Source organism: Chelonoidis abingdonii, chromosome 7, assembly GCF_003597395.2.
Source record: "Chelonoidis abingdonii isolate Lonesome George chromosome 7, CheloAbing_2.0, whole genome shotgun sequence".
Classification (NCBI taxonomy): domain Eukaryota; kingdom Metazoa; phylum Chordata; order Testudines; family Testudinidae; genus Chelonoidis; species Chelonoidis abingdonii.
Genome location: NC_133775.1, coordinates 53964949 through 53980319, shown reverse-complemented (window position 1 = coordinate 53980319; position 15371 = coordinate 53964949). Strand labels below are relative to the sequence as shown.

At 40.7% G+C, this 15371-nt stretch overlaps 1 protein-coding gene across 1 annotated transcript in view; it reads left to right on the top strand.

Annotated features, from left to right (window-relative positions):
- HMCN1 (hemicentin 1) overlaps nt 1-15371 on the top strand; it is a 342169-nt gene that overhangs the window by 54025 nt on the left and 272773 nt on the right. The window contains exon 2 of the mRNA XM_032783448.2: nt 7305-7375. Within this exon, the coding sequence (XP_032639339.1) occupies nt 7305-7375 (71 nt within the window). The remainder of the gene's footprint in view (nt 1-7304; nt 7376-15371) is intronic.

Below are 15371 nucleotides of genomic sequence, written 5' to 3'. Positions count from 1 at the left end.
TAATAAAACTGGGACTTTTCAGCTTGGAAAAGAGACAGCTAAGGGGAGATATGCTTGAGGTCTATAAAATCACGACTGGTGTAGAGAAAGTAGACAAGGAAGTGTTGTTTACTACTTTTCATAATACAAGTGCTAGGGGTCACCAACTGAAATTAATAGGCTGCAGATTTAAAACAAATAAAAGGAAGCATTTCTTCACACACCACACGGTCAACCTGTGGTACTTCTTGCCAGAGGATGTTGTGAAGGCCAAGACCATAAGAGGGTTCAAAAAAGAACTAGATAAATTCATGGAAAATAGGTCCATCAATGGCTATTAGCCAGGATGGGCAGGGATGATGTCCCTAACCTCTGTTTGCAAGAAGCTGGGAATGAGTGACAGGGGATGGATCACTTGATGATTACCTGTTCTTTTCATTCCCTTTGGGGCACCTGGTACTGACCACTGTCGGGAGACAATACTGGGCTAGATGGACCTTTGGTCTGACCCAGTAGGGTCTTTCTTATGTTTTTGCATCTTCCTGGCCCATTGCAGGACCTATTCACTTTACCCTTTCCGACAGGTTCCCCAGTGATAGCTAGACTTACACACAGCTATGAGAGCCTCCCTCAGGAGAGTGCTTCTCTCACTGTTTTGTCCCTTTTAAGAAGGTATTTTCTGTTTGTTGCTTATTCCTGTTTAATAAAAAAAAAAAAAAAACCTCTGGAACAAAATTAGTCTTTATTTGTCTCCTACACACAGCAGTTGCTGCTGTGGCAATTGGCACATTTGCAGCCTACAAATTACAGTCAGGAAGCAATCATCAGAATGGCTATTCCGGATGGCATGTAAACAAAACACGGCAGAATGCATTACTTAAAGACACATTACTGGTGCTCACTGTCAAAATGGTGCTTCAAAACCTCCCTGATTCAAATAGCCCTCTGTTGTGCTCCTCTAATAATCCTGGTGTCTGACTGCTCAAAATCAGCTGCGGGTGATACGCATCCATGCTCAACCCCTAGGAAAACTTTTCGCCTTTGCATATTTGTGAAGCTGTCCACAGCAGGCCACTATGACCATGGAAATATTTTCCACATTGAGGTCTAACTTGCCATAAAGGCAATGCCAGTGAGCCTTTAATTTGCCAAACACACATTCAGCGGTCATTCTGCACCTGCTCAGCTATTGTTGAAGTGCTCCTTGCTGCTGTCTAGGTTTCCCGTGTAAGGCTTCATGGGAGCAAGAAGTACACTGGATCTCCCAGGATCACTATGGACATTTCAGCGTTCTGTATTAGTGTCTTCTGGTCTGGAAAGAAAGTCCCTGCTTTCAGCTTTCTGTACATGCCAGCGTTCATGAAGATGCATGTGGCGTGCGTCTTCTCTGACCACCCTGCATTAATATCAGTGAAATGACCCTGGTGATCCGCAAGTACCAGCAATGCTATGGAGAAGTACCCCTTTCTTATTGATGTACTCTGTCAGAAGATGGTCTGGGGCCAAAATTGGGATATGAATGCCATGTATTGCCCTGTTGCAGTTAGAGAATCCCATTGCCACAAAGCCAGCCACTATTTCATGCACATTTTCAAGAGTCACAGTCCTTTATAGCAGGATGCAATTAATGGCCCTGCATGCTTGCATCAACGCAACCCCTACTGTGGACTCCCTGACTCCAAACCGATTAGTTACTGACTGGTAGCAGTCTGGAGTTTCTAGCTTCCACACAGCAATTGCCACAGATTTCTCCACCAAAAGGGCAGCTCTCATTTTGGTGTGCTTGCACCATTGGGCTGGGGTGAGCTCCACACACAGTTCCAGGAAGGTGGCTTTGGGCCTTCAAAAGTTCTGCAGCCACTGCTCATCATCCCAGACATGGGTAATGATGCTATCCCACCAGTCAGTGCTTGTTTCTCAAGCCTAAAAGCGATGGTCTGCTGTGTGCAGCTGCTCTGTGAATGCAAAAAGTAATCTGGAATTTTCTTTCCATGGCACACAGCAGGGCCTGCATCATGGGTTCCTGTTCAGATTCAAAGCTTATGTAATACTGCATTGTCAGCTGCATTGTGTTCATAACACTGATTGCAACACTAGAGAGCGGTGCAGGATCCATGGTTTCAGGAAGAGCTGGGGAGTGCACAGTATATGGGGGCTGTTGAAAAATAGCATGAAATGTATGCGGAAGCCCATGGAATGATGGGACAGAAAATACTGCAACGTGGGACGTTGAGCCTGCACCCATGATGCACTGCAATCCACTCCACTTCCCTACAACTCCTAGCTGCAGAAGGTGGTGAGTTGAACAGTGGGATAGCTACCCACAGTGCACTGCTCTCTCTATTGATGCTAGAGTGCCAACTATGGATGCACTCCACCAACACAAGGAACATTGTGTGAATATGCACAAGCGATGTAATTATAGTGGTTTATGATCATTGGCATAACTTGTGTCGACTTAACTTTGTAGTGTAGACATAGCCTCAGTTGTGGAGTGTGGGAGGGTGGTGTGGGGAGAAAAGCATCAGAGTAATGAAGAATGGAGGAAACCTCCATAATGAATGAAATCCCAGCTTTGTCAATGTAGGTGCCTAAAGTTAGTCTCTTGAATTTATATTTAAGCACCTGAATGTATGCATTCACATTAGAAATTTTTCAGGTAGCCATCTTTTACCTCAAAAGCAACTTAACACCGAGAAAATGAAATCAAATATGGCTTTTCCTGTGATCCAATGATCTTTTTGCAGATTCCATGAAATTTTAACATATAGTGTGCTATGAATTAAACCTAAAGTGACAGCTTTTCAGATGAAGGCATGCAACTTGTATTGAAATTGTGTGTTTGTGTTTACTGTGATTTCATGCACTACTGTGGCAGTTAAGCATGCAAATAAACTGTAATTAGATGTATTAGATGGTCAATTATGTGTGTGCAATTACTACAACTCTATAGAAATCACATAAATACAACATTTATGTATACACATTTCTGAAAATCAGGCACTAAAAGGTATTTTGATGACTAATTTATTATTTGTATTCTCATAGTGCTTAGGAGTCCCAGTCATGGACTAGAACCCCACGGTGGTAGGTGCTGTATACGCTCAGGACAAAAAGTCTCCCAAAAGCTTACAGTCTAAGTGTAAGACAAGCAGATGGGTAGAGAAAGATGGGGGAGTATAAGAAAACACTGTGACAAGATTGTCTAAATAGAAAAGATACTGAGTAAGGAAGGAATAGAACACACAAGCTGAGTGAAAGGTTTGATGAGGGAAAATGTCATGTTCTGCTTTTTGGGGGGATGGAGGTGGTGGATTTACTTGAGGGGGATCAGTTGAATGGAAAGAAAAGGGGGGTAAGAGGTACAGGGCAGGAGTGGAGAGGTTGGAGTAATCAATCAATTAGTGCAGGGCAGTGAAAGTCCAAGAACATTATATAGTTGTACATGACCAGAGATCTCTGCTTTGGCTACTTCTGTCTCTGCGTGCTGCAGTGTCTGGCTGGGTGCTCTCTGCAGTTTTTCCCCAAGTGCACATGGTGATATCTTGCGTAATTTAATTCCATAAAGTATTTTGTATAGTGTTTATGAAAGCTGATATACAAGGTAAAGTTGTGTTGTATGGTAACTGTTACAAAGAATGTCCCTTAAATCCCATCAAGCACTGTTCCAGGGTACTAAGGCTATGTCAACAGTGTGCTTTTAGGGACACAGCTGTGCTGCTACAGCTGTACCGCTAAAAGACGCACAGTGTAGCTGTTTTTTGTTGGCAGCATAGAGCTCTTCTTCCAACAAACAACCCTGCCCCCTCTGCCTCCCAATGAGCGGCAGTAGCTTTGTCGGCAGGAGAACTCTCCCGCTGACAAAGTGTTCACACCAGTGCTTTTCGTTGATAAAACTTTTGTCGTTTGGGAGGTGTGTGTTTTTTTTTCACACCCCTGAATGACAAAAGTTTCACTGATGAAAATCCAGTGTAGACAAAGCCTGAGAGTCATGCCTAGTGCCTCTGAAATGGAGAGAGTACCTCTTCATCATTGTCAGTGTTCACTAGATCTAGCACTTGTTTTTTGTTTTATTACTCTCTGGTTTAGCAATAACATGGCAATTTCATTGACTCTGACACAGGCAGTGTACATGTGGTGAACTTCTAAGAGTGATTAAAATTAATTGCTACTGTATATTGACAACTTCACCATCTTGAGGTAAAATCCAAATTAATTATTCTGTGAAGAAGCTTGAATCCAATTCTTTTTCTCTCTCAAGCTTGTTATGGAATTTCAACCTCCAATTGCCAGTATGCAATAATGGGGAATGACCTTATGGAGGAAAATTATGAATGTAGCCACCCTGTCAGTGTTTGTATATCCAGCAGGAATGAGACACAAGGCACTGGAGTATAACTGCTCCACTTAACTCAAGAAAAATCAACAATAGAATCAAGATGAAAACTAATTGTACAGATATTTGTCTTTTTTGGTGTTCACTTTCAAAGACCGGGTTCCACTCCCCTGTTTAAAACTGGGCAAGATCTTCACTTGGTTTAAATTGGCTATGCTGATTTAAATCAGCTGAGGATCTGGCTCCATGTCTCCAATAGTGGGTTTCTAGATCTCTCTTTGATAAGCAGAGAAGATATTTTCAAAAGCGCTTACTGCTCTGGGATTTAAAAGTCTAGTTCCTAGAGTAGATGAAGAAATAAATGAGCTGGTGGTTTGTGTGTGTGTGTGTGTGTGTATACACACACACATTGTCTATATTAAGAACAGTGGTTGTCAGTGGATAGACCTCAGTATAAGCAGTTTGGAGACAACTTCTTGCAGGCATATGCTTTTAAAGAAGCCTGAAAGAAGAAATGAGTTGCTGAGTGAATGTGAGGCAGGCTTAGGATGGGAATGGGGAAACAAAATTATTCAAAGAAGAGCACCGTGTTCTTAAAATGGACAGGTTTTTTTTTTTTATGAAATTGTAATGTGTTAAATAGTTTAACAAACAGCATTTATGGATAAATGGTTCAAATCAAAGCCATAATAAAAGTCTTCAGGCATCTGTAAATTCATAACACAAAAAAATATTTTCTGTAATCTCTCTGGTGACCTTTGTAAATCAAGTGAAAACTACACAGCACCAGGCATTCATAAATACAGCCCCAAAATAAACCCTTGCATGTGATCATGCTAGATTGCAGCCACGGTTGCTGCTGAAAGTGCTATCAAGTGAAGCTTTGTCTGGATGGTTTGAAAGGAAAAAATATCAAGATTACATGGATATTAAATACTCACTTAAGGCTTATCCACACATGAAAGATAATCTGGAATAAGGTAAGGGGTGTGCATTTAAAGTGGATTCCTGATTAACTTCATGCGTGGATGCTTTTATTCCAAATTAAGAGCATCCATTTATGGAATTAATTGGGAATAGTTAATTAGAAATAGCTATTTTATATCCCCGTTTAGAAAAGCTCTAATTCAGGGGTCAGCAACCTTTCAGAGTGCTGTGCCAAGTCTTCATTTATTTCACTCTAATTTAAAGTTTGGTGTGCCAATAATACATTTTAATGTTTCTAAAAGATCTCTTTCTGTAAGTCTATAACATATAACTAAATTATTGTTGTATGTAAAGTAAATAAGATTTTTAAAATCTTTAAGAAGCTTCATTTAAAATTAAATTAAAATGCAGAGCCCCCTGGACCAGTGGCCAGCCCCCTGGGCAGTGTGAGTGCCACTGAAAATCAGCTTACGTGCTGCCTTTGGCACACGTGCCATAGGTTGCCTACCCTTGCTCTAATTTATAGTGAGCATGGGAAATAAATGTGGACACTTGGGAAAACGTTTTGTTATAAACACACTGGATGATGATTTGGAAGACATCAGGAGGGAATAGATGGTTTGGGGGAGTGTTAATGTGATATTTAAACTTCCACCTCTATGTTGCCAGTATGAATAGAGCCCTGTGATTGCTGAAAGTTATTTCCTAGTGGTTTGATGGCCAATTGAGTTGAATTTGATGATCTCAGGTTGGTTGTCAGTGGACAAATGCCCACGCCACAAAACCCAGAACTGGAATTGATTTCTAGTTTGTGCTTTTGCTGGCAGTCTTGATCTGAGAGACCAGGGAGTGAACAGGCATGGAGGCTGAACTATGTTCTCCCTTCTAGAGGGGAGATGCCCTTTAGGCCTGGCCTGGGTCTTGAGGCACATTTGTGTAACATTGGTGAGAGAAGCTTGCTGATCTGTTCTGTGGCTAAAGGACTTCAGTTTCTCACACTCAGACATAGAACTACATCTGGAACAAACTCATATTAATTTCTGGTGCAACCACTATTTTTTTTCGTTTCCCAGTCACCAGCAGTAATACAAATATGGGGCAAAAGAAAACAGCAGTGCATGCATGTGAGAGAGACAGACACATCCAGACAGACCAGTGTATAGGCATGTGTTTAAGACACACGGAACTAAGGATAATATTTACACAAAATTATCAGAGTTGTTTTTAATTATTCAAGACTGGTAGACTTAAAATCAGACCCCTCATCTCTATAAGTCAGCACCCCTCTGTTGCATATAATCCTCAGCTCTCCTTTAACATGGTCATTTAAATGGCTATCCTTTTCCAAGTGCTAATATGGAAAGGGTTTCATGTCAAAAATTAGTAATTGAAAGCTGCAGTATTTTGCTTTACATGGAGCTGGCTGGCTGCAGAAAGAGGAGCATGCTTCACTCTCAAAAGATGTGGTGGTGTAGTCAGTGCATATGCAGGGCCGGCGCTTCCATGTAGGAGGCCTAAGCAATTGCATAGGGCGCCAGGATTATTGGTGGGTGGCATTTTGCTGGAGGGGATGGCAGGAGGCTCCGGTGGAGCTGCCGCAGTCGTGCCTGTGGACAGTCGGCTGCTCCCATGGCTCCGGTGGACCTCCCGCAGGCACCACTGCGGCAGCTCCGCTGGAGCCGCCGCCCAGCTGACCCTCCACAGCCACGACTGCGGCAGCTCCACCGGAGCAGCGGGACCAGGGCGTGGGGTGGCGAAATTGCCGTGCGCCTAGGGCGCTAAAACCCCTAGTGCCGGTCCTGTGCATGTGTTCCCCTTGCATGCTGGGGTTGGGAGAGATGATGCCCAATACAGGCCAGTGCCTTGAAATAGTATTCTGCTCTTTTATCATTAAATACAATGTTATTGCTTTTCTTTATTTTTTTTTAAAAACACCATTTAAAAAATACCAGATTGTATGACTCTGAAATTATTGACTCTCAGGGGAATTGTAATTTAATAGTCTTTGGGATTTTACTGCAATCTCATTACACACTTTGCATTTTTTTTCTTTTAATCCCAGAAATTGGCCCAGTGACAATTACCACAGATTCCAAGAAATTTCAATATGAACTCCGGGAACTTTATGTTCAGGTGAGTAACTTACCTGTTCTGTACATGGTACTTGCTATGATCCTTATTTCCTTAGCCTTCTTTCTCACTTGTTTCTACTAGAGGCCCTAGTCAGGCCCTATTATGGTAGCTGCCCTGAATGCATAGTTGACACTCGTGACTTGTTTTACTGATTTTGTTCAACAATACAAAATACTAGAACAAGTTGGAAAATTCTGAGAATTATTTTGTAATTTTTTTTTTTCACTGATTCTGTCAGCTGGGTGAAAAACTGCAAATAATTTGTTGAAATTTTTCAGTTTTCTTTGTGTGGGAAAAATTTGTCCGTAATTTTGAAACATTACAACCAGCTCTACAAAATATCTAATTTAGTTAATATACATATAAGATGTGGTATCCTGGTGGATGTTGTGTGACATCCACCAGGATACCACCCAACACAGGCTGATTAAAGGTAAATTTTCCATCAGATTGACTTAGCCCTTGAAGTACTCTCTGTCATCATGCAGATCTCCTGGGCTGTGTCAGTAGCGGTGCTCATAAGTCAGATGGCTCAGAGTGGGAATTGCCTTGGGGCCTGATTCGGATCTCACACTGATGTAAATCATTAAGAGTAACTCCTTTGCAGTCAGTGGAATTATATTGGTTTAAAGGTGCTGTAAATGAGATCAGAATTGGGTCCCTTGGTGAAGGATTTGGGTGAAGCTGCAGTTAGGGTAGGGGTGGCCAACCTGTGCCTCTGGAGCTGCATGCGGTCTTCCATAGGTTAATATGCAGCTCCTTGCATAGGCACTGACTCTGGGACTGGAGCTACAGGTGCCAACTTTCCAATGTGCTGGGGAGTGCTCAGTGCTCAACCCTGCTCTGCTCCAGGCCCTGCCCCCACTCCACCCCTGCCCCCGAGCCCGCTATGTCCTCACTCTCTTCCCCCCTCCCCACCAGATTGTCTTGTGCACTGCATAACAGCTGACTGCGGTGAGCGTGAGGCGTGAGGAGGGAGTGAGAGGCACTGTTCGGTGGGGCGGCTGGCGGGTGGCAGCCACTGCAGGTTGGAGTGTGGGGAGCTGATGCGGGACTACTGACATAATTAGTGTTGCTCTTTGGCAGTGTAAATTTGTAAATTCTGGCTCCTTCTCAGGCTCAGGTTGGCCGTCCCTGAGTTAGGGCATGTCTTCATTGGCAACGTTAAAGCACCACTGTGGCTTGTTTATGTTGCAGCACCAGCGCTAGAAGATAGTGCTATAAAACAACCACCTCCACGAGGGGAATAGCTACCAGTGCTGTCTACACTGGCACTTTACAGGGCTGAAACTTGCTGTGCTCAGGTGGGTGTTTTTTCACACACCTGAGCGAGAAAGTTGCTGCGCTGTAAAGTGCCAGTGTAGACAAGCTCTTAGTTAAAGAAGACCTGGTCTATTTCCTCTTTAAAACAATGGAAAAACTCCGATGCCAGATTGAGGCAGTGTTTGCTAGACTCAATCCTTCCCTCCTTAGAGTATTGCCTGAGTGACAGCTGGTCTACATTTACAGCACTGCAGCAGGACAGCTGCGTGGCTGTAGCACTTAGTGAAGATGCTACCTACACCGATGGGAGAGCTTCTTCCGGCAGCCTAGGTACTCCACCTCCCCGAGAAGCGTAGGACTTCTTCCATCAATACAGTGCTGCTACATTGGAGGTTAGGTTAGTATAACTACACTGCTCTGGGGTGTGGATTTTCCACACTTGAGCGATGTTGTTATACTGACATAAGTTCCTAGTGTAGACCAAACCTTAGTAGTGCGGGATCAGAGTAGGTCTACACTGCAAAATGAAGTTATTGGCGTACAGTCACCACAGTAATTGAATTTGTTTTATATGTCCACACAACACTCCTTGTGTTGAAACACGTACACCAATTTAACTGCCAGTGTGGAGCATTATGAGATGATTTCTGAAAGGCAGCAACCGTCGATAAGCAACACAATGTTGACACTGCGTCCACCTAACAACATTGACTTGAGTGCTATGCCTCTCATGGAGGTGGAGTTGTTATTAGGTCAATGTAGTGGGAAAATTATGTCAGAGGGAGCTACATGTTAGTGTGGATGCTCACAGAGTTAGACTGACGTAAGCTGCTTTACGTTCACCTAACTCTGTAGTGGAGACCAGATCTAGATCTTCTGTGGCTTAAGAGCAGATCTGGCTTAGAAAACTGGCATTAGGAAGAATCCTTTTAATAAAAAAACTACTTGTAAATGGGTGGTGCTCGTTTTTGTAACGCAATGAATACAACTTAAAATGTAGCAGAAAATTCTAAACTAGAAATTCAGAGAAAACAATAATATATATCGAATAATAAAACCCAACAACCCTGTTTTGACATTTGTCTTAAATTGCTAGTTTTAAAATGGCTGCCACCCTCAGTTTGTTTTTCATAACTGGCAGAGAGAAAAATAACTTGAAAAACTGCTGTTTTCTAGTTGAAAAGAAGCCAAAAGCTAATGTTTGCAAATAATTTGCTGATCAGATGAAGCTTGTAATAAATGTTTAGCACAAAGCCTTAGTTCCAAACAACTTGTTTAAAAATGACTATGAAGTTCTATTTAAGTTATGTGTTTTTTTTTTTAATTCTAGCCAATGGCATATTGTTTTAATAACTTCATATTCAAACTGTGGGCATTTAAATAAGTTAATAGCAGTATACAAAATGCATCCATTTGAATGAACTATAACATTTGAAAGACCAGAAATTTAAATTTTAAGAAGTGATTGGAACTGTGTAATATTTTGATTAAAACTCCTGGGTTTCTCTCAGAACAGTGAAGCATTTTCCAACCACTTGCCATTTGTGTGTTTCCAAGTAAAGCATTTAAGAGACACAGGAAATTGAATTGAAAGAAAGCACTGGAAAAAACAAAAACAGTTTGAGAAGCAGATCATGCTTACATTGCAACAAGAGAGATTAATGCAGAAGGAAAGGACATGGAACAATTATTTGTATTAATCAAAAAGGACAGAACTTGTGCCAAATATTAAATATTTTAAGGAAGAGCTTTGAAACTGTCAGAACAATTAGACAGTGTAATGAGCTGCCAAGGGAGATTATGAAATTTGTCTTCATTGGAAAGCATCAAGGCTAAACTTGAATCCATCTAATAGGGGTCATTTGTGAATAACAAAATCAATCTGTCCCCAAAACAAAAGCACAGACTACACGAGTCGCTAGAGGGGGCACTTCTAATACAAGCCTACTCCCTCAGCCTTTACTGTTATTATTTACTCCCACTGATTTCAGTGGGCCTTATCTTGAGAGAAAGGGTAAAATGACTATTGTCTATATATTACCATCATCTTTTTTATTTTTAATGCAATGCACCCATTGACTTAAATGTGAATTTTGTGCACTGAATGATGGCAGGATATGAAAAAAAACCACTTGACTCTCTTCTTCCCTAATTATAGAGTGATCCTATTCTTTCTTCATGTAAGCAGCGTGTTTCTCAAATCTACATGAAGTTTAAAAGGGTGAACTGTATTTTGTGGCATTCTCATTGAAGTTCTGCTAAGTCGGTGATCTGTTCAAAAGAATATTCCAAAAGATGAAATTCTCCAGATAGATTCCTTTCCAGTTGTATGGAAGGGAACGTGCATCCTAAAAGGATGAGCTGAGTAGAGTGACCAGATGTCCCAATTTTATAGGGACAGCCTTGATTTTGGGGTCTTTTTCTTATATAGGTTCCTATTACCTCCCATCCGCTGTCCCAATTTTTCACACTTGCTGTCTTGTCACCCTAGAGCTGAGTATGTAAAAAAAAAAGATATACTTTGCTTAAATCAACAAACCTTGGGGGAAGAACCTCTGACTTTGCATATTTCGAAAAGGAAATTTCCCAGCTTCTCTTACATACTTTCTGAAAAGGTGAGCTCTTGCTATTCTAGCAGTTGGAGCTGAAACCAGGGATGAAATCCTGGTCCCACTGAAGTCAATGACAAAACTTCCAGTGATTTCAGTAGGGCCAGGATTTCATCCCTGAATGCAAATCACAAATCTCCCAGCACAACCCCTTCAGACACAAATCAATACAACCATCCACACACAAACACAACCAGCATACACAATAACCCCAAGCACAAATAGCTCCTCAAAGTAGCACACACCCCTCGTTCACCACCTGCACAAATCTACACAACTTTCCGAGCACAATACAACCCACATACAAGTCAATGCAATCACTCATATAACACAGTCACCATATACAATAACCTCAAACATCACTCTGAAGCCTACAATATTTGTTGAGTCAGTGTGAAGCAATGGAAATAGCTGAAAAGCATGAGCTCTTTTTGTTTAGACTATCACCAGATTCAGTCATCACTGGGATTCATAGCAGATTAGGGTTGGAAGACACCTCAAGAGGTCATCTAGTCCAACCCCCTACCCAAAGGAGGAACAACCCCAATTCAAAGCAAGACCAAAGCCATGTTTGTTACTATCCAGTTTTTAAGATCTCAACCAATTTTGGCTTTTTTACACAGGATTTTCTGAATTATAGCAGTGTGACAGCACAGGCTTTCAGCTGCTAATATTTATAGAAGGAGCCCCTGATTGTGCTTAATTTAGTAGACCTCAATAGAAAAATTACGACAGTTTTAGTGAGAAGAGTCTTTTCTAATGATGTTTCCAGTCAGATTTTGCACGCTAAGGGCCAAATTCAGCCGTAGTATAAGTGGGTGCAACTCTATTTGAAGTCAGTTGAGTTAAACCAAGGCTAAATGTGGGCCTCAGAAATGTGGCTAGTTCAGATAAATTCAGATATTTAATTGGAGCTCCTGGGTGCTTATCCAAACTAGACTGAACCTAACACTAGTTTTCCAGGGAAGTTCAGGACATTACTATAGGCATTTTTAATTGCAATTTAGAAAAAAAAAATCTAAAGGATTTTTTCATTAGGAAAAGTTTGATATGTAAAGCTGCTCTCCTCCATCATTTTTTTTGGTAATGTGATCTACCTTTTGAGAAGGCAGCCCTTTGTGTTTTCTGTTTCTTGCTGTACTGGGAACACTGTGTGTAGTGATTAACAAAGGAAGGGTGGGGACCCAGAGAGACAAAAGATTCCTGCCTCATGCCAAAACTATAAAAGGGGTTGGAAAAGAACAAAGGGGGCTGTAGTCATAAGAAATTCCCTACTTACCACCTGAGCTGGAACTAACAAGAACTGTACTGGGGAAAGGATTGGGCCCAGACTAAGAAGGAGTCTAGTCTGTGAAAGAAACTTATTGGAACATCTCTGAGGGTGAAATTTACCTGTCTTCAGTTTCTCAATGCATTAGGCTTAGACTTGCATGTTTTTGCTTTATTTTACTTGGTGACTTACTTTGTTCTGTCTGTTATTACTTGGAACCACTTAAATCCTAATTTTTATTTTTAATCAAATTACTTTTATTTATTATTGAACCCAGAGTAAGTGATTAATACCTGGGGGAGCAAACAGCTGTGCATATCTCTCTATCAGTGTTACAGAGGGCAGACAATTTATGAGTTTACTCTGTATAAGCTTTATACAGAGTAAAACAGATTTATTTGGGATTTGGATCCCACTGGGAGCTGGGTGTCTGGGTGCTGGAGATAGGTAACCTGCGGAGTCATTTTCAGTTAAAGCCTGCAGCTTTGGGGACGTGTTTCAGACTTGCATCTGTGTTGCCGCAGGCTTGCGTGACTGGCTCAACAAGGCAGAGTTCTGGAGTTCCAAGCTGACAGGGAAAATGGGCCAGAGGTAATTTCAGCACATCAGATGACAGTACCAAGGAGGTCTCTGTGACCGAACCCGTCGCAACTTTCTACACACTAATCATGATTTTATAACCCTCAATCATATTGCCCCTTAGTCGTCTCTTTTCCAAGCTGAAAAGTCCCAGTCTTATTAATCTCTCCTTCATTGTGATATTGGACTGCCTCCAAAGTATAGAAAAAAAAATAACATTATATTTTTCTTTTTTCTCAACCTGGAGAGGTAGTTTAATTACAGAGATTTGTGTGTGTGTGTTGGGGTGTGTGTGTGTGGGTATGTGTGTGAGGAATTTACTATGGGAAAGCTAAGTAGAAGAAATAAGGGTTGGTCTAAACTGAAAATTTAGATCGGCATAGCTACGTCTCCCTGGTGTGTGAAAAATCCACCCCTCCAAGTCACATAGTTAGGCAGACCTAACCTCCACTGTAGACAGTACTTGGTCAATGGAAGAATTTTTCCATTGACCTAGCAACTACCTCTTGTGGAAGTGGAGTAACTATGCTGACAGGAGAACCCCCTCCCGCTGTAACGCTTCAAGAGCAAACAAGGCCTAAGTTTTGCATTTACTTCCAAAAATGGTGAGGTTTCTTGTCATTCTCATCTCTTGCAGGGATGTGATGCATAGTTCAGATGCTTTGAAAGTTCTGTCTTCTACAGGCAAACATTATATTTGTGCAAGAAATATGAACTTTTGTTTAAGCGTTATTTTTCCATACATTTTAAATTAAGCGGAGAAACTGACTCTTAGATAATGTTAAACTTAGCAATACTTAATATTTTGATTAAACACCCCTCCTCCCCACCCAAAAAAACCTCAACAACTTCCAACTAGTGTAAATTCTGAAGTCGCCCGCTTAGGAACACAGGTTACTTTGAACACATCTCCTGTAACCACTGGCCTAAGATCCGTATACTGGTTCTTCCCCAGCAGGATGGATTTGATAAATCATGATTTAAATCACTAGTCAGGAAGACTCGATTTAATCATAGTTTTCTACATAAAAGTGCATTGTTGTTGATTGTTATAATCTTAATACATATTCTTCACAACACAGAGATAGATGTACACAATATACATTTTTAAAAAGTAGACAATATACATTTTTAAATATACATTAAATTTACATTAAATATTTACATTTTTACATTTACATTAAATTTACATTTTACATTTCACATTTACAATAAATTTACATTTTACATTTACATTTTTAAAATATACATTTTTAATGTATTAAAAGGTACACAATATACATTTTTAAAAAGTGATCTATTTTGAAAACTTATCAGATTCATTTTCTCATATAGTTGTAAAAGTAATGATTGTTTGGTTATTTCATTTACCAAAGGTCATTGAAGCACATATTTATGAAGTCATTGGGAGTGAACTATCTCCAATTTAACAGGTTAATGATTAATATTGGGAAGATTTTCTTGCCATGCTGTATTAGGAGGAGAACATGACCAGAAAGACATTTAAATTGTTTTATTTAACTAAAACAACAATGTTATGTATTCTGGATTTTTTTCTTCAACAGCAAACATATAATATTTTAATAAACAAGCATATGTCCTTCGCTTCTCATATTTATCTCCAGACTTCTTCTCCTTGTTCAGATCTATTCCGCCTCCCCCGCCCCCCCCCCAAATCTTCTATTCATTGAACTTTTGAAGCTTTGCACTTTTAGAGAGAGGTAAGGGATTGACTCTGTGTACACAAATTTGCAGAGGGACGACAGAGTTGAGGTCTGTTATTTCTCATCTCTCTATATTATTTATTTATTTATTTAAAAACATTTTTTGCTGTTAACAAGCATGTTCCCTGTGGAGAGACAAATCCACATTTGAGAAATGCAAAATTAAACATCTCTGATGGTATCTTCTAGACTTAGCACTGAGTCCCATTGGGTAGATAGAAAGGTTAACCTAAATAATCTATCGAGAAGCCTGTGGAACCCCATAAAATTGGGTCCCTAATCCATGAACTATTGGAACTCATTTACAAAGCTTTTCTTAAACATTACATGAATATATTGTGTCATACTGTAGAATTAGAATTTATAATCCCTATTCTGTGATGAGATTCATAGATTCATATACTCTAGGACTGGAAGGGACCTCGAGAGGTCATCGAGTCCAGTCCCCTGCCTTCACGGCAGGACCAAATACTGTCTAGACCATCCCTGATAGACATTTATCTAACCTACTCTTAAATATCTCCAGAGATGGAGATTCCACAACCTCCCTA